The following is a 23,552-nucleotide window of genomic DNA, read 5'->3' as shown; positions in this document are numbered from 1 at the left end:
ACGCACAACCTTTGACATAAACAACAAAAATAATGGTTTTCTCCTCCTTTTAAAAGTTGATAAGCCCAGTATATTTTACTATCCTATACATGATTAAATGGTTGGTAGCATCACACTATTTGCATTTGCCTTTTAATTTTGTAATCTCCCAAAACCAAATTATATATTTAAAATAAGTATTAGTAAATAATAATTAAATATTTTAAAATTAATTAAAAGTATTATTGAATTAAGTTGTCATCTTTCAATTATTAATCATATTATAGGAATTTATATTATATTCAAGAATCTATATTCTTGTGTCAACAGCGGTATCTTTTTTTTTTTTTTTGTCCAAAGGAGAAAATGAAATGAAAAACGATTTGAGACAGAATTGATGCTTAAATAAAACATAACTCCATTAACCTGAGATATGAAAGAGCAAAACCTCTGCATAGTCAGGGTACACATTTTTTTAATAAATGTGTATTAAATGCATAGAAAATGAATACGTTCCATTATTACTGAAGAGCAGCGACTTCATAATCAGAGCAGAACACTGTGCAATATAAAAGTGAGTTAAACTGATCTTTACAAAATACTGCACGTCTTTCACAGAATCACAATACAGGCTTCACAGTAAAGGCCCCTGGTAAACGAGATTTGCTCATGTCTGCATTCAGTATTTTGCACCGCTTAGGGGTTTCTTATGGAAATGGAAATTTCAGTAGATCATTTGGGACATCAAGTATGCATGTCCTGTAATCTTCTTCATTAGGCATATTGATACTTCCGAGAGAGACAGAGAATGAGAATAAAAAGCTTGTTTATGACTGCAATAGAAGCTCAGATCACTGTTATTGATGGTCTTTGCTTAGCCAAATGCATTAAAGGCCATGTTTGCATGTGCATGCACAGCATTTTGTTTAATTTGACCTGCATTACAGACATTATGCTTTTGTTATGATGCTTTGTGTACAGTGACGCATCATTATGATAAATCGGTTCCTTGGTGACAAGATGAACTACACTTTGAAAGACATGCGATTTCTCTTTCTCCTCCCTTGCCACACACACACACACACACACACACACACACACACAATGACCCTGGTGTGAGACCAAGATGGATTGCTGTCAAAAAGACAGACACAATAAATAAACAAACAAAGCTATAACAGGCCATTTCCATGCAGATCCGAATGCATCCATCAATAAACACCTGAACATCTGCAGGCGGGACGTACATATGCGACGTCTCAACGTGGAGGTATACAGCTGGGTTATGAATGTAGTCGTCTCTGTAATCTATCAGGGCTGAGTTTTAACTGCAGTCTGTCTCTGTGGGGGCCAGGAGTGTGTCACAATGACAAATGCAGCGTTTTACCACTCATCAAGTACTGCTAATGCGCTCCAAAAAGAGCTTATGAGACTGCTTCCTGTGCTCCCTCTCTTTATTCGCTGACATGAGTTGACGCCGCACGATGAGTTGCTCATTTCTGATTTTTTATTTTTTTCACGAGCTCACATCTGCCTTTCCGCTAATTAGCTGTGTTTACGTTAAGGTGGCACTCACAAAGACCTGCATCAGAAAACTAATCACAAGAGGAGTATACATAAAAAGGAGCTGGTCACGCCAGGCTAATTATTTTCTTCAATGGGATTTTGATAGTCTTCCTTCAGCAGTAAAGAAAATAATGGCCCCAAAAAGTATTTTGACACTTAAAAAATACCGATGCCATTTGCTTTAGAAAGCAACATATCAAACCTAGTGGAATCTTAAAACATAAATATTTTGTGAAATGCTTTGCTTGAAAAGGGTGTGCTTCTGCTATCATTCTTTTAAATAAATGTCACTTGGTTTCATATTTCACCTAATGCAATGATATTCATACATTTTTAAGCGTGGCTTCAGTGTCCAAATACTTTAAGAAAAGTTATGATGCTGTTGAGGGTAGACTCATAACGTCTGGAATAGCTTTCATATGCAAACCAAAATGCATGTTCAACTCTGAAATACATTCACACGGAAAACTGATAATAACATCTATGCCACTTAAATTATAGGTTGAATGTGGGTTTTTTTTTTTTTACCCAGCACATATTTACAACTAGTAATTTCCAATAATGTATAATCATCTACTAGCGTGGTGGCAAAGCACTTTTTTAGGCTTCACTGGGATTACATAAAGTCAAATAGTCACTGGATTAAAGTCTTCAAAAACCCTGAAAGTCTCTTCTGAATTGTGAATGAACAATTGTAGGTGTAGTTCTATACAGTCACACTTAGAAATCCTGCAAATACATAGGCAATATTGAGCCGATTGTAACTGACACTGCCATTCTGACATAACATTTGACAATATCTGCAACATACCACAAAAAAAAAAAAATTACATGCTGAGAACTGCTCAATAAATTAACTTAAAGAGAGTTCACCCAAAAATAAAAATTCTGTCATTATTTACACCCTCAAGTAGTTCCAAACCTGTAGAACACTTTTTTTGTGGAACACAAAAGAAGATTTTTTTTTTTTAAAAGGTTCCCTTGTAAATACCCAGCAGTTGCTCTTTCATAACTCAAGGAATGTAAAACTTCTATAAAGTTTATATTTCTACATAGGTTAACTGTTAAATATCAACTTTATCTCAGATATTTGTCCAAACGATTAAAAATCACTAAAACAGACTAAACTGAGACAACTGTTGACAATGATTAAAGCGACAGTCCACATAAAAAGTGATAATTCTGTCATAATTTACCTGTAGGAACACAAAAGATGTTAGGCAGAATGTTAATGCTGCTCTTTTCAATATGCAAAAGTGTAAATGAAGTAAGAGAGATTTTCAATGAATAATTACTGAAATTTCAATTCATTTTGGAGCTTGACAGGACCTATGGTGACTGCTTTTGTTTTATTGATAGCCTGTACATTCTCCAAAAAACATCTTGTTTCATATATGAAAAAAAGTGATTGACAGAAGTTAATGTGATAACACTTTACAATGTTTCATTTGTTCACATTAGTTATTAGTTAACATGACCTACCAATAAGTTAATGCACTGTGAACTGACATGAGCAAACAATGAAAAAAAATATTTTATTACCTAGCAAAAAATGCTGTAAAATGATATTGCTCCTTCTTTGGTAATGTTATCTAATGTTAATAAATGAGACCTTATTGTAAAGTGTTACCGTTAATGTTAATGTTATTTATTAAAGATTACGAGTGCGCATGAATAAAAAAAATATATATATACGCATGGATAAACAACACCACAATATTCCATAATAAAAATAAGAATTGTCTATTTAGATTTCATGGTGACTTTAAATTTGATTGAGTGTGAACATTTTTCTTGAACACCATCATTTTAGTAGTGCTGTTGTGACAGCATTCGTGTAACAAAAATTATTAGTGTGCACTACGTAGTGCACTGCATGACGAGCACTGACCTGATAATAAATACACATTAGCGGCCTGCAGTGCTCTGCGGTTAGGGTTCGATTGGTAATCTCCATGCAGGTCTTCCCAGTGATTCAATTACACTTGGGACTCATTAATATAAAATGAACTATTAATGTATATAGGCTGTTTTATATGGAGGACTCGCACGCTGGCATGTAGCCGAGGTTGACGACTCTCTGGGCATGCATATGCAACGTATGCACGCCCACACACAAGTACACACACACAGGGGTGCAGCTGTGCTTACTTGTTGGATGAAAATCCCCCAGCAAAATGGGTGCTGTGTTTTTGCACATGACAAAGTGCTGGAGGGGCGGGTTTGGAACAGGGATTGATTTTTGAATTGAAGAATGCAGCAGCGGCTATGTATCATCATCTCCCTGCTCCTTCCCTCTCTCTATCTCCCCTCCTTTCGGTCTTCTGATGTTGGCGTTTAGCGTGTGTGCGTTTGCGTGTGAGTCTGTGTGTGTGTGAGTGTGTGCTTGTCTGCCTGCCTGAGTGCATCTCTAGCAGAGAAGCTCAGAGGGAAAGTGGGTCACACTTGGCTCGCCTCAAGACTAAGACCAGATCTGCCATGCACACACGTTTAAACACAGCACAACGCACCTACACACACACGCACGCACAAATCCACCTTAACATAAAAATGCACATCATATTTCTCCTAATCCTCCAGAGAGAGGATCTTGATACATCACTATGAGTCTTGAGTTATTTGAGTGGACAGTTCACTATTCAGAAGAGTGAATTACCCTGCAGCTTTTCAAGGGAGAATCGGACACAGTTTGTGAGGACTTACCTCTCTCTCTCTCTCTCTCTCTCTCTCTTTCTCAACCCCTCCTCATATCTACTGGGTGGATTAAACCAGTGTCTCTTTCATCCTCATTTGGCAGTATGAGCGCTTCTCTGAGTCATGCTCTTCCCGGGTTCTGCTGAGCTGTTGGGTATGTAAAATCTGTGCAGGCATCACCTGGGAATACATAACTGTACCATACTGTCACTCAATTTTACAGCGTTTCAGCCATTTAGCATATTGAGGACATTTTGTACAGGATATGGATATAGTTTCCATTTCATATAATAACTGTTCTGTATCCAAACTGAAACTATACCTACACTAGGCCTATGTGAAGAGGAAGCTTACCGTAAGAGAAGAAATATCACAAATGGGATCTATTTAACTTCTCATTTGTTTAAACAGCTGTGAGATTAAATCGAGAGCAAATTGAGGTTTTGAGAGGTCTTCTGCTTCTCAGAATCATCTGCTGGGTAAAAAGACCCGGGTAATCTCACACGTGTCCTCTAGAGATCTCTATGACGTCTCAAACTGCCCTCAACTGTACCAGAATATCAAAGTCTGAGATTTTAATATTAACTCAAATATTTCTCATCAAACTTGTCCAAGATCAAATTAACTGAGCTGTAAAATCCACATTAATCAATACCCATGCCAACTGTGCTTTTAAAAAAAACCTTTTTTATTACAAAGATCGGTATTAACTTAATCATATTGTCACAATCACGTTTGTTTGGACTCTTTGTGTTTTGTCATCATCTGCCTTAATCACTCATTTGTTGTCATGGACACTGATGATTTTCAGCTGTGGACTCATCAATCACCATCATTATCACCTGTATTTTTGTTCAGTTCTGTTTCAGTCTAGGGGTCCGGTGTTGTCTTTTGTGGATGCATTGTATTTTGCTCTGTGCCAGTTTGGATTTATTTAATATTACATTATTGCCTTCATCTTCTTGTATGTTTATACAACCAGCCCTGTGACACATATAAGTTATTAACTATTATATTTTATTACTATATATATATATATATAAATAAAATAATCATGGCTACAATTCAGTGTTATAGTATAATTTAAACAAGAGTTATCACTCTTGCATGGCTGCTACATGCTGTTTTGTAAACTCTGGTAGTATTAAATTTAGAGTGATGAAATACTATTTAACTGTGTGCAATTATTGCATATAGCACTAATGTCAAAACTAGCAGTGCACTTTTGGCCTCATGTTTAGTCAATACCTTGTATGCATGTGCGCGTATGAATATTTCCACTCCACGGAGTGCATTGGCATGGGCTAATGAACTATTTGGTGTGAGACAGCAGGGAAAAGATGCCACACTCAGTGAATAATTTGTTTATTGATCGCAGCATTTAAATGCAGTATTGATAAAGAGGAATCCACTCTAATGGAAAGGAATGGTTGCAGTATCAAAGACTTATTGCATCTGGGAGAATGCAGGACTGACAAATTTTATTGAATGATGCTGGGAACGCTCGAGGGAGAGATAAAAAGATAAAGGGAGAAGCGGAATGGAGAGAAAAGAAAGAGCCCAGCATTGCTGTTGTTTTTTTATGCTGGTGGGCTGATGTCCACCAGCCAAACCAGCACCAAACCAGCCTTGGGAATTCATTCCGGTTTAAGCTGGTCCTTTCATCACACAAATGTTATTGTTTTGCCAGTCATTTCTTCCAGGACATCAAGAATCAACTTTAACACAGTTGTAGCTCAAGCCTCACAATCCATATTGCAGAAATCTGTGTCCTTGCGTTCAACCACACACTAACGGCAGCATGTGTCACTGTGGGTGGATCGTTCCCGTGCGAGTAACAAGCAAGACGACGTGGGTGTATTCATTGGCCTTTCCCGGCAAAATACTATACGTTATATTTGAATTGAGTTCAAGATGTGGTCAAACGCAAATATAAAGGAGATGTCGCTACGCCATGTGTGCGAAGCTCCGCTAAATGATGTATGCACTGTATGCACACGGCCTGCTTAAATGCAGGCTCCATAAATGATTTAATGTGGAGCGCTACACTCTGTGCTTGATCCGCAGGCCGTTTCTTACACACTTGCACCAGATTATATATTACACACACTGTGTAATTTATAGATGGTACTTTGGGTGCAATATTAGATGCAGAAAAGGCTAAATAAAAAAGGCCCAGCATGCCATCTAGCATACCAGAGAGATTTGACTATCGTCATTTGCGGTTATTTGCTATTCTGAGTCATAAGGTTGGTAGAATAGAGAAAAACCTCATGGGCCTGTCAAAGAATATTAGACTGCAGATATTCAATTCAATAGTGACTTTATGAGTTTCTGCATTACCGTAGAAACGACTGGCATGGTAGTGGTATCGAAAGCATCAATGACAACCTTTCTTTCCATCTCTCTCTGATATCAGACGAGACACAAGCGAAGGAAAGAGAGAGAGAGAGAAAGAGAGAGAATGGGAGCGTGGGTAGAGTCCCATGCTGCCACAGTAGGGGTAAATTATCCATAATCAGGGCATCAATGTGGATGGGTCCATCGGAACCTAACACTTATACCCCATAATCAGCACCTCCGTGTCAACCAATCGCTTATAGCCGCACAAATTGCCACCATTTGAGCTCCCACACATATATTACAGATGTGTTTGAGTGTGTGTTTGCGTGTGTATCGGTGCACACTGCCTCGACACAATAGAGAGGTCAAATTCTCAGAAAAAAAGGAAGAGCAAAATAAGCTAGAATGATTAGAAAGAGAGAGATTAGATTGTTGCCTTTCAAAGCCGAGTTAAATCACCTTTCTTCTTTCAGATGGGGACCCGGCAAATTGCCCTCTAATCTTCAAATCATCATCATAGGAAGGAGGGCAAACGGTGACAATGACAATTCAAAAAATGCAAAATAGATTCTGCACCTCGTGAAATTAATTGTGTCAGTTGTTTCGTACTTTTCTGCAGCATTTGAATCTCCAGCAACAGTAAACTCTTATCATTTCCAAGAGAGAAGCTCTGACCTGGATTTGTCAGCACTGCGTTTGAGTAAGGACTCTCAGCTCTGAACATAAACCGCATTCTTTTGTGCTGCTTAAATTGGGGCTCTCAAAGCTCTGTTAGAAACTCTGGCATGACCTATTCCTGTTATTTCTCAACCTCTTGCAACTTCCAGCCAACCTAACTGCCCTGTCTCTTGTTACGTTACATATGGTGCTCATATATAAGAGATGCATCATATGCATGCTGATATTAAATAGGCCACTGCAATGTAAAGTTCGCATCCACACTGGGAGTCTTATTTGTTATGCATACTGAACCCATACTCAACCACAGGTACAGCCGTACCTTGGGATGTACTAAATGATATGTCTGGATTGAGGGAAGGGCCTGCTTGGGGCACAGAATAGTCAATATTAGTTCTTAGGGTATGTTTACACAACTAAAACAGAAAAGTTTTTCCTTTGCGTTTTTCGCGTAAAGACAACAACGTTGTCAAAACAATCCCCGTTCACACGTATCTGCGTAAATGACTAATAACGCGGTTTTATGTAGCAAACCAGTAGTTGCCGATGTCACTTTGTAAAGAAAAACTAGTAATAAGCATGCTCGTGACATCACCGTTTTCACAAATTCGTGTTTTTGTCGTTTACACAGAGACAGTAGGCGCGTTTCCATTACAGATTTGCTCAAAACGTTTGCAATTTTTTCTAAATGCCGACAAAAAACTATTGCGAAATGACGGTGTTTCCATTAACCGATGTTATGCGACTAAAACAACTTCTCGCGATAAGTAAATCCAAAAACCATGGCAACGGACGTTGGTAGGTTTATGTAGGCCTACTATATCCCGGCCACTGCACTAGCCATTATTATTAATTGAAGGAGACGTAGGCCTATGTGTGTTTTCCAAGCATTAATGGAAGGAACGACCCTTATACTTGTGAGCGGCATGTATGAGGCGTTTCTGGGTGTTTCTCCCTCATACCTGCTTCGAGGTCTTGATTGTGGCATTTATTTGAGGTTTAGAATCCATTATTCCTGTAATTCTTTTGTCTTATATGAATTTAATAAAGAACTCTGTCTCGTATTCTTTCCAAACATATTGGATTGCCTGAAAAACCACCTCATGCGAGTGTAAAAACGTTTTTGCGATAAATGGGAGTTTTCGTGTTTCCATTGGGCATATTTTCAATTTGCGCAATTTGAAGGGTAATGGACACGCGGCTAATAATGGTATCGTTTCCAAAAACTTGCACTATGAAACCAGTTTTTAAAAGTTTGCATTTTCAGGTTGTAGTGTAAATGAATGGCCAAAAACGCATTAAAAGTTTCAGTTTTTAGTTGAAAACAGTGTCGTGTAAACGACCCCTTAAAGGGATAGTTCAATTCAATTCAATTCACATTTATTTGTATAGTGCTATATAATGCATTTTCTGTAAAGCTGCTTTAAAACGATGTGTCTACATTGCAATTTAGAGTGATCTGTTATCAGAGGTGACTGTGTCCAAGTTATGCATTTCAGAAATGTGCATATATACAAATCAAGCAGTTAGCTAACAATATATTAATTTAAACAATGCATTTTAATAAATAAGAAATTAATTTAAATTAATACATTTAATTTAAGGCAATTCTGTCATCATTTTCTCACCTTTAGGCTATATGTTCCAAACCTGGCCTACTTTTTTCTGTGGAACACAAAAATGAAGGCATTCTGCGGAACGATGGGAACCAAACAACATTAGAGCCTGTAAAAAACTATAGGCTTATTCAGGTAATTTTTTGTTTTAACTGCTGAGGTTCAGTTTCATGAAGGCAACAGGACAACAAGTTGTCCTACATCAATATAAAGGCCAACTTATTTTATTATCATATATAGTTTTGTATTAAGTTACAATCAAGGAAGTCTATAAAATGCCTGTAAAAAGTGATCTGCTTTCCCATTCATCTCAGCGGCACGTTCTCAGCTCCCCAGAAGCACATGGTTTCCTTCTTAGTTCATGAGTGTTAATGAGATCCTTTCTGTTGCCAGGCTCACAACCGGGAAATATATATATAAATATTTATATAAATGTAAATACAGTACACTATAGTACACAATCCAGAACAATGTTTTCACAATATTAAACAGCTCAAGTTTTGATAATAAGAAATGTTTCTTGAACAATATACACCACTGGAATTGTTTCACTGTAGAATGCAGCTGCATAGTATTCCAACACTTGATCTTGCTCTGGGTTCTTTTGAGACTATTTTCATTAGCGGAGCAAACATAAAAATATATAACTGGACATGTTATGTCTGAAATGTCACACAATATTAACATCTAGTTTATAAAACTGTTGTAGGGAAAGCAACATCACCCAAGCGAGAGCAGGGTTGTACTGAAAACCAGCGTTTAAATGAATCATGCACGTTCAAAATCCACAATGGGGTGATCTATGAACTACAGTATTGTGCTCTTGATCAAAGCACTCAACCTCAGGTAACACCAGAGGGACTGGCCTGTAATAAAGTTAGGTACTGCAAGTCAGTTTGGATCAAAGCGTCAGCAAAATTACAAAAGGTAACATGCCAGTGACTACAATTTGCACTCTGTTTTAAGCATTTATTTGATTGCTGCATTACTCCATTGCGTCCCCGTGGGTCTAAAGTGTTGTAAACCAAAGGAGAGCTCTCAATAACACAGAAAATCTACTGAAACAATGAATCCCATAATGCAGAGAACGCATTCCACACTCCATCAGTCTTTTGACCACCGCGGCTTGAATCCAACGCAGCTTCACAGTCTATTTCAGAGCATGTTGCCATGACGAGAACCTACTTGTTACTAGGATCACTCAGGGAGAGAAGAAAGAAAGAAAGAAAGAAAGAAAAAGAAAGAAAGAAAGAAAGAAAGAAAGAAAGAAAGAAAGAAAGAAAGAAAGAAAGAAAGAAAATGGTTGCAATTAGGGGAAAATTACAATGTTGAGGGTAGCCTATATTTCTCTCTTCCTTTGTGTGTGTGTGTGTGTGTGTGTGTGTGTGTGTGTGTGTGTGTGTGTGTGTGTGTGTGTGTGTGTGTGTGTGTGTGTGTGTGTGTGTGTGTGTGTGTGTGTGTGTGTGTGTGTGTGTGTGTGTGTTTAAAGGTTGCACTTGAAAGTGTAAGACTAAAATATTCCTACTCGAGTTGGAATTGCAATCTTAATTTTATTACGTTAAAAAAAGCTGAAAAACAGTTCATAAGATGAACTTGGTCTTGACTTTAAAATTCTGAGAATTTTCACCAGTATTTGGGACAACAGCATTAAAGCAAACTAGGCACCCTTCTCTTAGTTGCCAACTGCTCTTGAATAATTAGATATGGCTTTAGAGAATTTCTCTACAAAATCTTTTCCATCTTTGGATAACCACAAGTGATCTCTGTGTTAGATGAACAGCCTGTGAAGTTTCCTTCAGTGCTGTACGCTGAAGGGAAACAGAGATTTTTAATTCATGTTTGTGATGAATAAATAATTGCCTGCGCGTTCTTGTGTGTGTCTATGCGTGCGCGCATGGAGGGGTAGAGAGGCGCGAGCTCGGAATGAGGAAGGATAAATTATAGAGCTATGACCAGTCAAACAAGTGTGGTGGAAAGTGGAACAAACGAGCGCACGCACGCACGCACGCACGCACGCACGCGCACACACACACACACACACATCTCAAATTCTCCATCCCGGTCCAACATTCACACATAGAGACGGTAAACACCCTGCAGAGTGATCATTATAATTTTATAGGACTCAGCGCCGCCTAGTGGTTCAGACTAAGTTAATCTGAATAGGCTACCGCATAATGAAACCACATGAAAACCTAATTTTTTAGGATAAAATATATTTTTAGATAACAAATAAACCTCAATAATCAATCAAGTAACTAAAGAACAATAGAAAACAACGTACACTTTTAGTATACTCGAATGTTCTTTCTGCTTACAATTATATAAGTCTTATTGTAAAATAAATGTATTTGATTATTATTTATTTTATATAATATAGTCTTGTTTTTACCGGGTAGATTCGCGCAATTTTTGAACTATGCGAATCTGCCGTGCGCAAACTCCAGACATGCGATTGCGGTTTGAGACATGGCTGATGATTTGGGAGACGAGTGGTGGACCCAGGGAGATAATTTAGGTAAAAAACATAGTTTTTTGTTTGTTTATTTGAACTATACTTAGCGCTGCAATGTGTGTGTGTCATGTATTTATGCTCTGCGCGTGTCGGTTTTAAACAGCCTTCTGTGCTAGGGCACACTAGTGCTCTAGAAACTTCTGCCTAACAAGGTTATGTTAGATCGTTAATAATTATTTTGTAACTTACATGAAACTTCTGTCAACAAACGAGCATCAGTTGGAACTTGGTTAGCCTCATATTGGCGGATCTATGGCTTAACATTTCTTACTAGACTCAGACTACGCAAAACACGTGTTTGTCCTGTCTGCGGTGCATCTTGGGATATGTAGTTTTCTCCCATGTAAACAGTTGTAGTATTGTAGTACTGTTTGTATTTGAGCTTTTTTGTTATTATTAATTTGGTTATTAACGTCAATCATGACATTTCGTTTATGTGTAAACTTTGTCCCATTGAGGTGTGTCAGAGGTAGAGGAGAACACACAGCCACATACAGAAGAACAACCGATTAAATCTACATCAAAGAAAAGGAAGGGTGATAAACAGATTCAAGAGGAGGACACACAGCCACTTACAGAAGAACAATCAAATAAATCCACATCAAAGAAAAGGAAGGGTGAAAAAAATATTCAAGACGGCACCAAGAAAAAGAAGAAAACTGTTAAGGTAATACACACACAAAAGTGATGCTTGTGAGGCAAAAAAAATAAAATCAAAATCAAACTGAATAGTGTGCAACAGTAGGGTTGCCACCTTTGATTTGTGAAAAACCGGGACACTCAGATGAATTTTTTGGGGGGGTGGGGGGGTCTCCTTACCTATTCAGAAAAGTTTTCTCTTTTCGCCCAGTCTGAGTTGGAATGGTGCGTTCACACCAAACGCGAATCTCTCCCCCCATTTCACAAAACTGAGTAAATAGAAAGCTAGCGAGGAACTGAACTCACACTGTTTCATCCTGGATGTGTGTGGATGCGTGCGACCGACAGGCAGTTGCTAGGCGATAGGCGACAAGTTGAGCTTCCAATCAAATTAAAGTAAACGCCTGGCATTGGCCAATCCACTGTTTTACCCGTTTACAGACACAGGATTGGATGTACACAACCATGAAGAAAACACAGTAACAGTAGAAGGAAACGGTTTAATTTGAAACCAGTTAATTCTACTTTAGGAGTACATTTTCACAATTTGTGTCCCGGGAAAGAATATAAATTTTCCGGGACTGTTGCTCAAAAAAGAGAACAATCCCTGGAAAACCGGGACGGGTGGCAACGCTATGCAACAGTCAGGTCCCGGAAATAAAAAGCCCTTTCAGTTCATAGGAAAATTGATTTTAAAAGATAACTTATAAACCATTTTAAAGACAGATCTACTGAGATGAAATTAATCAATGGTAAGTGCTTTTGTCGAAGCCATCATTTCACATAATTCAACATATCCTTTTATCCGTGTTCATTATTTGCGTTCAAGCTGAATTCCTGGTGAAAAACATTACCCATGATTCAGCAAAGAAAGCTACAATCATAATCACAGCAAGCAAATCACCTCAAAAGAGCTCTGCAGCGACCGCCCACATCCATGAAGCACTGCTAATGATGTAATCTCCCTATGCTCTCAAAAGAAAAGAGATTTTTATATTTTTCACATTGAAAAAGTGTGTTGCCACTGTTGCACTCTGTTAAAGGGGTGGTTCGGGATTTTTGACATTGGACCTCATTTTTAAGTCAGCCTGGTTGTTATTCATCAGTGGAGACATTTTTTTAAAAAAATTATCCAGTCCTTATATTTGGATAGTTAGCCGATGCTAGGCTAGCGCGAGTCAAGGGTAGATGTTAGCCAGCCATTAAAAACCGTTTTACCCACTCCACAGTGCACCAAACGCAAATCAATTATAACACTAGAATATCGATGCAAATGTACGTTGAGAGAATAATGTTAGAAATCAAACTTACCTTTCATCTCAATGATCCCAAAGGAACTAGTTTCTCAGCAGCTGCGGAATTTTACTTTGCTCCAGTTAGTAATGCGGCAAAAAGTAAACACAGAAAAGAAGCGCTCTACAGTGTGTGTAGTACATGTGTGTACCGGCTCACTCGGTTGCCTAGGTAATCAATATCACTCCGCTGCTGCTGTAGACAAGGCTTATGATTACAGGGAACAAATTATAACTAATGCAATGTGATGAAAGGTAAGTTTGATTTCTAACATTATTCTCTCAACGGACATTTGCATCGATATCTAGTGTTATAATTGATTTGCGTTTGGTGCACTGTGGAGTGGGTAAAACGGTTTTTAATGGCTGGCTAACATCTACCCTTGACTCGCGCTAGCCTAGCATCGGCTAACTATCCAAATATAAGGACTGGATCATTTTTTTTTTTAAAAATGTCTCCACTGATGAATAACAACCAGGCTGACTTAAAAATGAGGTCCGATGTCAAAAATCCTGAACCAGCCCTTTAAAGCTCAAGTGTGGCTCAACCAGTGCCGTGGGTTTGGGGTGGGGGTTCCTTTAGAATCTGTTAAAAATATTTAACTTCTATTTAAAGGGCTTCTATTATTTTGCCTTTCCTTTAGTGTGTAATATAGCTGTTTGAACATGTAAACCATCTGCAAGGTTACAAAGATCACACACCAAAGAGAGTTTAAAGGGTTAGTTCACCCAAAAATAAAAATTCTGTCAGTAATTACTCACCCTCATGTTGTTCCAACCCCGTAAGGCGTTAGAACACAAATTAAGATATTTTTGATGAAATCTGAGAGGTGACTCACTCCATCATAGGCTGCTAGGGAATCGATATCTGCCATCCCAGAAAAGTTAGTAAAGACATTGTTAAAATAGTCCAAGTGACTTCAGTGGCTCAACCTTAAGTTTATCAAGCGACGAGAATACTTTTTGTGCGAATCTTTTTTTTTTTTTTTGTAAAAAAATCTTAATTTGTGTTCCGAAGATGAATGAAAGTCTTATGGGGTTGGAACAACATGAAGGTGAGTAATTACTTACAGAATTTTCATTTTTGGGTGAACTAACCCTTTAGTTTACATAATGTCTGGCTTTGACCCACCCTCAAAGAACCGTTGAATAAGTGATTTTGCAAGGAGGCACCTTTTTTCTGCTTCCTGGGCAAAAAACAAACAAAAAACATTATATGGGCTTTCAATACCGATGTCATCCTAGATAATAGTTTAATAATAGTTTACAGCTGCGCATGAAACCTCAGGAGCTGAAACCCGATTTTGTTAAGGGCCATTCCGACACATGCTCTTGTCATCTGACCAATCACAACAGACTGGACCAGCTGGCCAATCAGAACAGACTGGGCTTTTTGGAAAGGCAGGCTCTAAAGACAAAGGAACTAAAACAGAGCTTTTCAGACAGAGGGTGTAAAGAGGTGCTACAGTAATGTATAATATGAGAAAAAGAATGTTTTTTGAACTTTAAGTCATGTAAATTTATTCTAGCAGAATTCTATTTTTGAAGATTTCTTCAAAAATACAATAATGAACTTGTACATGAGCATAATATGGGCACTTTAGAAAAATGTTGTTACCTCGACTTTGCAAATCTTTTTTTCTTGGGTTCAGGCTTTTAAGTCTTTCATCAAAGAGATGTCTTTGAGACAAAAGGTCTTGTGAGCAAAAACAGAACCAGGGCATCTTTAAGTAAAGACTGTCTTTCCCTGCAGAAAGAATGTTTCATCACAGAGGAGAGATCAGAGGAAAAGGGTGATAAGGAGTCCAACAAAAACAAGAAGAGAAGAAAGGTAAGAATTATAATTCACATTTCTATTAATGTTACTGTAGATGTCAAACTCTTTTGCCCAGTTCAGTATGCTGATTTAGATTTTTTTTTTTTCATTTCATGCTCTATTGAAAAGTGACAAAAAGAACAACCTTACCCCAGAGATGCTTTGATTTTACGGACCATAGCTTATTTCTCAGTTTTCATAGGTCTTGGTTATTATTAGTATGTTAAGAGAATTGCCTCTTAAATATTAGAGGACGGAGCTTATCTGAATTCATTCATTGCATTTCTTGTCACTGTCTCTGCCACTGATGTATTTGCTTTAAAACATGTTATTGTATAATTCTCCTTTGTCTTTAGAAGAAGAAAACTATCACAGATGTCCTGACGAGCTCTGAACCTGCGCCGGGCTCTCCAGCTGACCTTATGAGCCTTCTGAAGAATCACTTCAGCCTGACCCGTTCTGTTATTGAGCAGGAGGACCTGACGCTAAAGGGTGAGTCGATTAATGCGTGTTTGTGTCTGCTTTCGCTTGAATCTGCATATTAGATGAGGAGGTTGATTTTGTTCGTTGTATTTTCTGTTTCAGACTCTTGTTTCCTCAGCTGTAATGACCTTACACATAGCTTGTCTTCTTACCTCAAAGAAGGTAAAACATGTCTTTTTATGCAGTCTTTCAATTTTTTAAAAGGATAGTTCACCTAAAAATGAAAATTTTGTCTTCATTTACTCACCCTCAAGTTTCTTTCATCTGTTGAACACAAATGAAGATATTTTAAAGAATTTTGGTAACCAGACAGTTGACGGTAGCCATTGACTTCCATAGTATTTTTTTTTCCTACTATGGAAGTCAATGGCTACCGTCAACTGTTTGATTATCAACATTCTTTAAAATATTTTCTGTTGTGTTCAACAGAAGAATAAAAGAATTGTTCACCCAAAAATAAATATTGACCTCAAACCAGGAGCGTCTGACACACTCATTTTGAATAAGCAAAGATTTACCCTTTACAGAATATAAATTACCATTCAAAAGTTTGGATTTTTAATGATTTTGAAAAAAGTCTGTTATGCTCGCCACAGGTGCATTTATCTGATCAAAAATACAGTAAAAGCTGTAATATTGTGAAAAAAATATTACATTAAAAAACTTTTCTATTTTAATATATTGTAAGTGTAATTTAATCCTGTGATGGCAAAGCTGAATTTCCAGCATCATTACTTCAATCTTCAGTGTCACATGATCCTTCAGAAATCATTCTAATATGCTGCTTTGCTGCTTAAGAAACATTTATTATTATTATTATCAATATTGACAACCATCATTTTTTTTCCTGGATTTTTGATTAATAAAAAGTACATCATTAAAGAATATAATTTATTTGAAACATAAATCTCTTGTAACATTATACTGTTTTTATTGTCACGTTTGATCAGTTTAATGCTACTTTTATCCTTCCTGAATAAAAGCAACAGTTACTGACACCAAATTGTTTAATGGCAAGTCAGGGGGCTTTATAAATTGTGTCCATTGTGTTAATTGCTTAATGAATACATGTAAATAGTTTTTATTAACACAATTCATATTTACACATTTTATTTCAGTTTGTCCAAAGTGGGCTAAAATCCAGAAGCAGCACACCCAGACCCAGTCAGTGGTGTTGCTCATCGTTTGCGGATCCGCTCTCAGAACTATTGATCTCATTAAGTGAGTTTCAGTTGTTCTTTTTTTGAATAATACAGAGTTTGTTTTCCCAAGTGTTAGACTTTTTTCTCTCTTTGCATTTAAGGCAGCTGATAGCATTTAAAGGCCAAGCTAAAGTGCTAAAGCTGTTCGCAAAACACATCAAAGTGGATGACCAGATAAAGTCACTGAGTAAAGGTGTGACCCATATTGCTGTTGGAACTCCTGGGAGAATTGCTGCCTTGTTAGAAAAAGGTTTGTTTTGATGCACATTTCTTGTAAATGTTATTTTAACCAACTTGCATGGTTTTCAGTTTTGTGAAACGTATTTTTTCGCTCTTTGATTTTTGTGCTTTAGAGGGTTTGACTGTGCAAGGACTGAGGTATCTGGTACTGGACTGGAACTACCGAGACCAGAAGCTCAGGAGAATGGTGGATATACCAGAGGTAGCACTGATATGCTGTTTTCATATAGGACAGACATGTTTGTTACAACATTACAAAGATACTTTTTAAAGAATTATAATACCGATAGAGATGAAATATACATAAAATATTGATATCTAATGTAACTAGACAAAATTATGGATGATTTTGATACACACTTAAAGGGTTAGCTCACCCAAAAATGAAATTTCTGTTATTAATTACTCACCCTTCATGTCGTTTCAAGCCCGTAAGTGTTCGTTTATCTTTGGAACACAAATGAAGATATTTTTGATGAAATACAAGAGCTTTCTGACCCTCCATAGACTGCAACTTCATTACCACTTTGAAGGCCCAGAAAGGTAGTGGTGCTCACGTGAACAGCGTCAGAGACTGACACGGAAGAGATGAAATTGTTGAGTAAAGTCATTATTTTTGTTTTTTTGTGCACAAAAAAGTATTCTCGTCACTTCATAACATTAAGGTTGAACCACTGTAGTCACATGGACTATTTTAACAATGTCTTTACTACCTTTCTGGGCCTTGAAAGTGGTAATAATGTTGCTGTCTATGGGGGGTCAGAAAGCTCTCGGATTTCATTAAAAATATCATAACTTGCGTTCCGAAGATGAACGAAGGTCTTACGGGTTTTGAACGACATGAGGGTGAGTAATTAATGACAGTCATTTCATTTTTGGGTGAACTAACCCTTTAATACAGACTATTTACTGCCAACATATTTCCTGTAAAAATAGGACATATCGACAGTACACAGCCAAAAGGGATTCATTTACATCACAGCCATTAAAAAATATGTTTTACTGGCTAATAACTGTGGGGAAAATAGCTTAAAATATAGATTTTTTGTGTTTCAGGTGAAAGAAGACTTACTGAAAATGATGGACCGTGGTCTAATTCAGAGCTGCAGGGAAGGAACATTTAAAATAGGACTCTTTTGAGCAGACAGTCTGTTCTCTGTTATTTACACGTTCATATTCATTTACTTGCTAAACATGTATTTGATAGAGCTATTATAATGTATTTTAGTGAAATATGTCTGCTGCAAGAGAAAAAATATCATGTGTGAGTTTGTTTTTTACAATTAAAAATAAAAATATCTGATTGGACAAAAAAAATCTGTCAGTTTTTTTTTTGTCTTGTGCATCAGGAGCCCCTCCCATTTTAGACTGTTTATACTTTATTCTGAATATTTTGCTTAATGCAATATCCTGTTACAACACACATGCTCAGGCACCAAGCGCACACATTTATTCAAATGCGGCTCCCACACATTACGGCAGAGTCCAGGAATGAGGAGAGACTCAGTTCTGATAGAAAAGAATGTGTGGAGCACTGGGGAGGTTCACAGTCAGAGCTAAAGACAGGGAGAACTGCTCTGTGTGTATAAGGTGGGGTGGTTGTAGTTAATAAGTAACAGTCACATAAGGTTCAAAGGTTCAGTCATACTGGGAACTGGGAAAACTTCCTTCGGTGGCAGTTAAATGAAACGCTTTCTTATTTGAATTTGTGTTATTATTACTATTTTGGTGAAGTTGCAGAGAATCTGAGATGGGAAAGAAGCAGGCAGACACAGGGCCATTCTCGAGGCGTCCGGATAACTCCGCATTTAAACAGCAGAGGTTACCCGCCTGGTCTCCATCTCTCACGGCACAGACCGTGCTGCCAACTTTCTACATCCTCTCTCTCGTGTGCTTGTTTCTGGGCGTCTGGCTCCTCATCACTGTTCAGAAAACACACGAACTGAAGGTTAGATGGGTTTTTTTTTATCAAGTGCCAATGTGCAAGACAGCAGGAAGTGGGGAAACAGACCAGAAGGATGTGTTCCTCTGGAAACAAGATCCACACAACCCACAAATGAATTTACTGTGCTCTTATAGTGTAACTTCATGTATTAGTCAAGTCCTTTTGCTATTTTTACTCATAATGTAGACCTAACATTTGTCATTTGATCAATTCAAAATATTGGTTTCGTTTCACTATTATTAAACTTTTCCTCAAGGTTGGTGGTCAAAAGACAAATTGTTAGACTTTTTTTATTCACAGTCATTACATTAGCACTTATTAAACCATTCAATTTAGTTGTTTAATTAAAGTAGCTGACTAACTACATATGACCATGATTGTTGTCTTGTTTGTTATTAGCATTGCTTGCTAAGGGAGCCATATCTATAGACCAGAATATCATAGCCTTGGGGGTGCGCTATTTTGAATTGGGCCAGTAAACAACCACCCTGAACATCTTAGCAACCATATAGCAAAATGACAGCAGCATTTGCATGGGCATCACTCTGTTTTTATTAAGCATAAAAATCTGGTTTGCTACATTATGATACCTCTATAAAGAAACTTTCTCAGTATGGTCACATTGATAAATGATGGAAAGAAAAGGGGTGAATGGGATTCAAACCACACGAGCACCACATCACAACATTTTGGAGTATGTGCTGCCATAACTCCAACCACAGTCACATTTTACACTCATGTCGTATGTTGTTCTTTCTGCTGCATAGGTGGATTACACTAATGCTGGAACGTGTGAACGATGCTTCGAGATGCGGAAGCACGCCAACAACACCGGAACGCCCTGCACATGCTCAGTCCAATTCTACATTCCCCAAAACTTTTTGGTGGGTCAGTTCAATAAGTGATTTGACCGTTCAAAAGTTTTAAAGATTTCTTTAAGGAGAGTAATGCTTTTATACAGCAAGGAAAAATTTAACTGATCAAAAGTGAAAATGTTCTTCTGAACTTTCTATTCATCAAAGAAACCTGAAAAAACATGCATTATGGCTTTGAAAAAAATATTAAGCAGCACAACTGTTTTCAACAATGATGTTTTGAAAAGGAAAATCGTGTGCAAAATACAAAATTAGTTTTATGCATACATAATACTAGTGTATCACTCACTAGCCTTGTCTGCACAAAGTTAAATCCAATTTTATAATTAATATACCATTTTTGAACTCCTGGCATGACTATTTAAAACCAGTAAACCTAACTTTGGTTTCCAGCAGAATTAGAGCATTTTCTGCCTAGAAAAGTCCCACTGGTAAAACGATGATTTACATAAACTCAAATAACGTAATTAATTGTCTAACTTTTCAAATTATTTTCTGTGGTAAAGTTTCTGTGCTTCAGATTTTAGAGTATTCAAACCGTACTTTAAAAAAAGAGAGAGAAGACATACTAAATTAAATTCATATTACAAATGTCTGATTCCTAATTTAAATGAGATACCATATGAGCCTCATAATTTGTCATCAGCGTGTTTCCTTTCAACATGATGTAGTACTTTGTCTGATAGCATGCTGTCTCCCTCAGGGCGATGTATTCTTTTACTACGGTCTGAGGAACTTTCATCAGAACCTGCGGAGGTACATGGACTCCCGCGATGATGCACAGATGGTGGGGAGGAAGAACAACCTGAAGGTGCTGGACGTCTCTTTCTCTCCCCTTCTGTTTGCACTCCTTTTTCACGCTCTTTCCTCATCCCTCCCACTCACTGATTAAAATAACGTCTGTCTTTATTTGATCTCTCACTATGCTTCATATTAGTAGCGCTGTTATCACATCCAAGATGTTATTGCTCACGTAGGCACCGAGTTCGTACTGCGCTCCGTTCGAATACGATGCAAACAGTGTACCCATTGCCCCATGTGGTGCTGTGGCCAACAGCATGTTCAACGGTGAGACACATGTTAGTATAATGTTAATAAGCCATTTTGCTTGCTGCTTGTGATTTGTTTATACCATTTTATTTTTATTTTAGACTCATTAACAGTGATTTATTATCCAACGAATGAGCCAGTAGTACAAGTCCCACTCTACAGGAAGGGCATCGCTTGGTACACGGACAAAAATGTCAAGTTCCGTAACCCTCCGACCAACAACACATTCACACTCCGACAAGCCTTTGAAGGTACACACCACCATATGCTGCATGTGTTACGAGCATGTGTCTGTTTTTCTCATTGTTGTCTCTCTGTTTGTTCTCAGGCACGATTCGGCCCTTATACTGGCAGCGTCCGGTTTATGAGCTGGATGACACAGACTCCAACAACAATGGCTTCATAAATGACGACCTGATTGTTTGGATGAGAGAGGCGGCCTTCCCTAATTTCAAAAAGCTTTATGGGGTTCTCAATCGTGCTCAAGGGCCTTTCAATCAAGGCCTGCCCAGTGGCAACTACAGCGTCTCTATAATTTACAGTATCCTTTGCTCATGGAGGACAGAATTGGTTGGAAATGGAAGGAAAGGGTTCGGCAGCACTGACAGCCAGGCTTTTGGTTTGGTTAACTTATTACACCACTGACAAAATTGGATGGTCACAATGGGAAGTCTGCTTTTCTTAGTTCATTTCAAGGGATAGTTCACCCAAAAATGAAAATTCTGTCATCATTTACTCACTCTCATGTCGTTCCAAACCTCTATGACTTAAGGGATAGTTCACACAAAAATGAAAAATTTGTCATTACTTACTTACCCTCATGATGTTCCAATCTTGAATGGGTGTCTTTCTTCTGTTGAACACAAAAGAAGATATTATAAAGAATGTTGGTAGTATCTAACAAATAGATAATAATATAAAACAAATATCTTCTTTTGTGTTCAACAAGAAACTCTATGAGGTTTGGAACAACATGAGGGTGAGTAAATGATGACAAAAGTTTCATTTTTGGGTGAAATATCCCTTTACTTTCTTCTGCGGAGCACAACATATTTTATGTATAGCTCTTACATTTCTAAAAAAATAACTTCTTGATGTTCCACAGAAGAAAGAAAGTCATATAGGCTTGGAACGACATAAGGATGAGTAAATCATGACAGAATTGACATTTCTGGGCCAACTATCCCTTTAAGACACTATCCCCTGGTTTGGCAGACAAGGTTTAAGATAGTCCCAGACTAAAATGCATGTTTGAGCTGAACTAAAAGCAACTTGCATATCTGACATATCTTAAAATAGGTCAGTGCCATTGTTTTGACTCAAGATGCACACCATGTTTTTCTTCTTCTAAGGCACGTTTATAAAAAAATGTCCTATTTGAACTAAGGCCTAATCCTGGCTTAATCTAAGCCCTGTCTGTGAAACCGGGCCTATATATATCCATTTCATTTCTATCTTAGATTTAGCCTTGACTAATACCTTCAGATTTTCCTGTTGAGCCCTTTCAAGGTCAGAAGGAGCTGGTGATCTCCATGGTGACCTGGTTTGGTGGGCAGAATTACTTCCTGCCCATAGCATACCTGGTGACCGGTGGACTAATCTTGGTGGCAGCTATTGGACTCACAATGGTGTTTGTGAAAGTGGGCAAAAAGGGCAAGAACATGGAGGAATAAGCCAAAGGAAGAAGGAAATATACATCAGAAAAGAATGACAAACATTGCCATTATAGGCATATTGGAAGCAATTTAATTGTACATATTCATTGTACATATCATCCTATCTAATTATGAGAAAACCATTTTTTGGCCAAAACTCATTTTGTATGGTTCCATAATAATATTAATAGTTTTATATACAGTGGCATTCAAAAACACACATTGAAAATCTGGGATTAAAAATAGAGATTAAGTGCGTGATCTGTGCTAATTTTTTTATCTGTGATAATTATAATTTTCAGATGTCTAAAATCATTGCACTGAGGTCTCTTCACATCTGACATAATCTAAGTTTGAAATAGCATACTATTAACTTCTCTATGCTTTCTGTAATGACTATATTGTGCAAAGTATGCAAATTTACTTTCTACAGTACATACTTGTAAAAGTACGTATGCAAAAGTGCAGTTTACAAAGGGGACGTTTGACTTGATCTGCCATTTCCAGTGTGTTTAATTAACCAGAAAGAATTGCATAATGTTTAACATGCTATTAAAAAAAGGATACAGTACGTACTCCATTAGTACGCAGTATATCAGTAAACTACCAGCAGGGGGCGTCTGTGACATTATACGAAATCCTGATATGTGAACACGCGATAACAAACCACCACCTGTGTTTGCTCAACACTACATTTACTTGTTATACAGCATACAATTTGTGTTCTTTTTGAAGAAGAATGCATCAGTTTACACATTTGGCGTATGTATTTATGCGCTTTCAGCACTCCAATTAGTTTACAAAGTGACTTTTTTGTCAGCATGAAACGTTGGGCATAACGCATTCGTCATTCAGTCAGACGCTAATATTTGGGGAAATTTGTATCACATGAGCTCTGTATACACATACATACATGTTAAATCGAAATATTTATCTTATTGTCTTTGGGGAGACTCTTATATTG

At 37.5% G+C, this 23,552-nt stretch overlaps 2 protein-coding genes across 3 annotated transcripts; both read left to right on the top strand.

Annotated features, from left to right (window-relative positions):
* Nucleotides 1–10,838: 10,838 nt before the first annotated feature.
* Nucleotides 10,839–18,372, top strand: cmss1 (cms1 ribosomal small subunit homolog). 2 transcript variants are annotated; one of them, XM_081369660.1, is made up of 9 exons: nucleotides 10,839–11,394; nucleotides 11,850–12,058; nucleotides 15,076–15,153; nucleotides 15,495–15,630; nucleotides 15,724–15,783; nucleotides 16,740–16,842; nucleotides 16,925–17,073; nucleotides 17,177–17,265; nucleotides 18,120–18,372. In XM_081369660.1, exons 1-9 carry the CDS (start codon nucleotides 11,346–11,348, stop codon nucleotides 18,201–18,203), a joined length of 957 nt encoding a protein of 318 aa, XP_081225786.1. In that variant the 5' UTR covers nucleotides 10,839–11,345; the 3' UTR covers nucleotides 18,204–18,372. The 2 variants fall into 2 exon arrangements, with proteins under 2 accessions (XP_081225786.1, XP_081225787.1); XM_081369661.1 differs by having other exon boundaries at nucleotides 11,322–11,394; nucleotides 11,859–12,058.
* A 235-nt stretch (nucleotides 18,373–18,607) lies between these two features.
* On the top strand, nucleotides 18,608–23,162 carry tmem30c (transmembrane protein 30C). The gene is made up of 7 exons (XM_081367642.1): nucleotides 18,608–19,011; nucleotides 19,776–19,892; nucleotides 20,587–20,694; nucleotides 20,861–20,951; nucleotides 21,035–21,184; nucleotides 21,262–21,474; nucleotides 22,419–23,162. Exons 1-7 carry the CDS (start codon nucleotides 18,814–18,816, stop codon nucleotides 22,604–22,606), a joined length of 1,065 nt encoding a protein of 354 aa, XP_081223768.1. The 5' UTR covers nucleotides 18,608–18,813; the 3' UTR covers nucleotides 22,607–23,162.
* The last annotated feature ends 390 nt before the right edge of the window (nucleotides 23,163–23,552 follow it).

The sequence above is a fragment of the Scardinius erythrophthalmus genome, assembly GCF_964197995.2.
Source record: "Scardinius erythrophthalmus genome assembly, chromosome: 6".
Lineage (NCBI taxonomy): Eukaryota > Metazoa > Chordata > Actinopteri > Cypriniformes > Leuciscidae > Scardinius > Scardinius erythrophthalmus.
Note: the sequence above shows the minus strand (reverse complement) of the source record. Positions and strands in the feature narration are given on the sequence as shown.

Excerpts from the sequence above, each read along its gene's own strand:
- cmss1 (XM_081369660.1), top strand. The coding sequence starts at position 11,346 with ATGGCTGATGATTTGGGAGACGAGTGGTGGACCCAGGGAGATAATTTA. Across the intron at positions 15,631-15,723 it reads GGAGGACCTGACGCTAAAGG|ACTCTTGTTTCCTCAGCTGT; the intron begins GTGAGTCGATTA and ends TTTCTGTTTCAG. Across the intron at positions 16,843-16,924 it reads AGAACTATTGATCTCATTAA|GCAGCTGATAGCATTTAAAG; the intron begins GTGAGTTTCAGT and ends TTTGCATTTAAG.
- tmem30c (XM_081367642.1), top strand. The coding sequence starts at position 18,814 with ATGGGAAAGAAGCAGGCAGACACAGGGCCATTCTCGAGGCGTCCGGAT. Across the intron at positions 20,952-21,034 it reads GGCCAACAGCATGTTCAACG|ACTCATTAACAGTGATTTAT; the intron begins GTGAGACACATG and ends TTTTTATTTTAG. Across the intron at positions 21,475-22,418 it reads CAGCGTCTCTATAATTTACA|ATTTTCCTGTTGAGCCCTTT; the intron begins GTATCCTTTGCT and ends TAATACCTTCAG.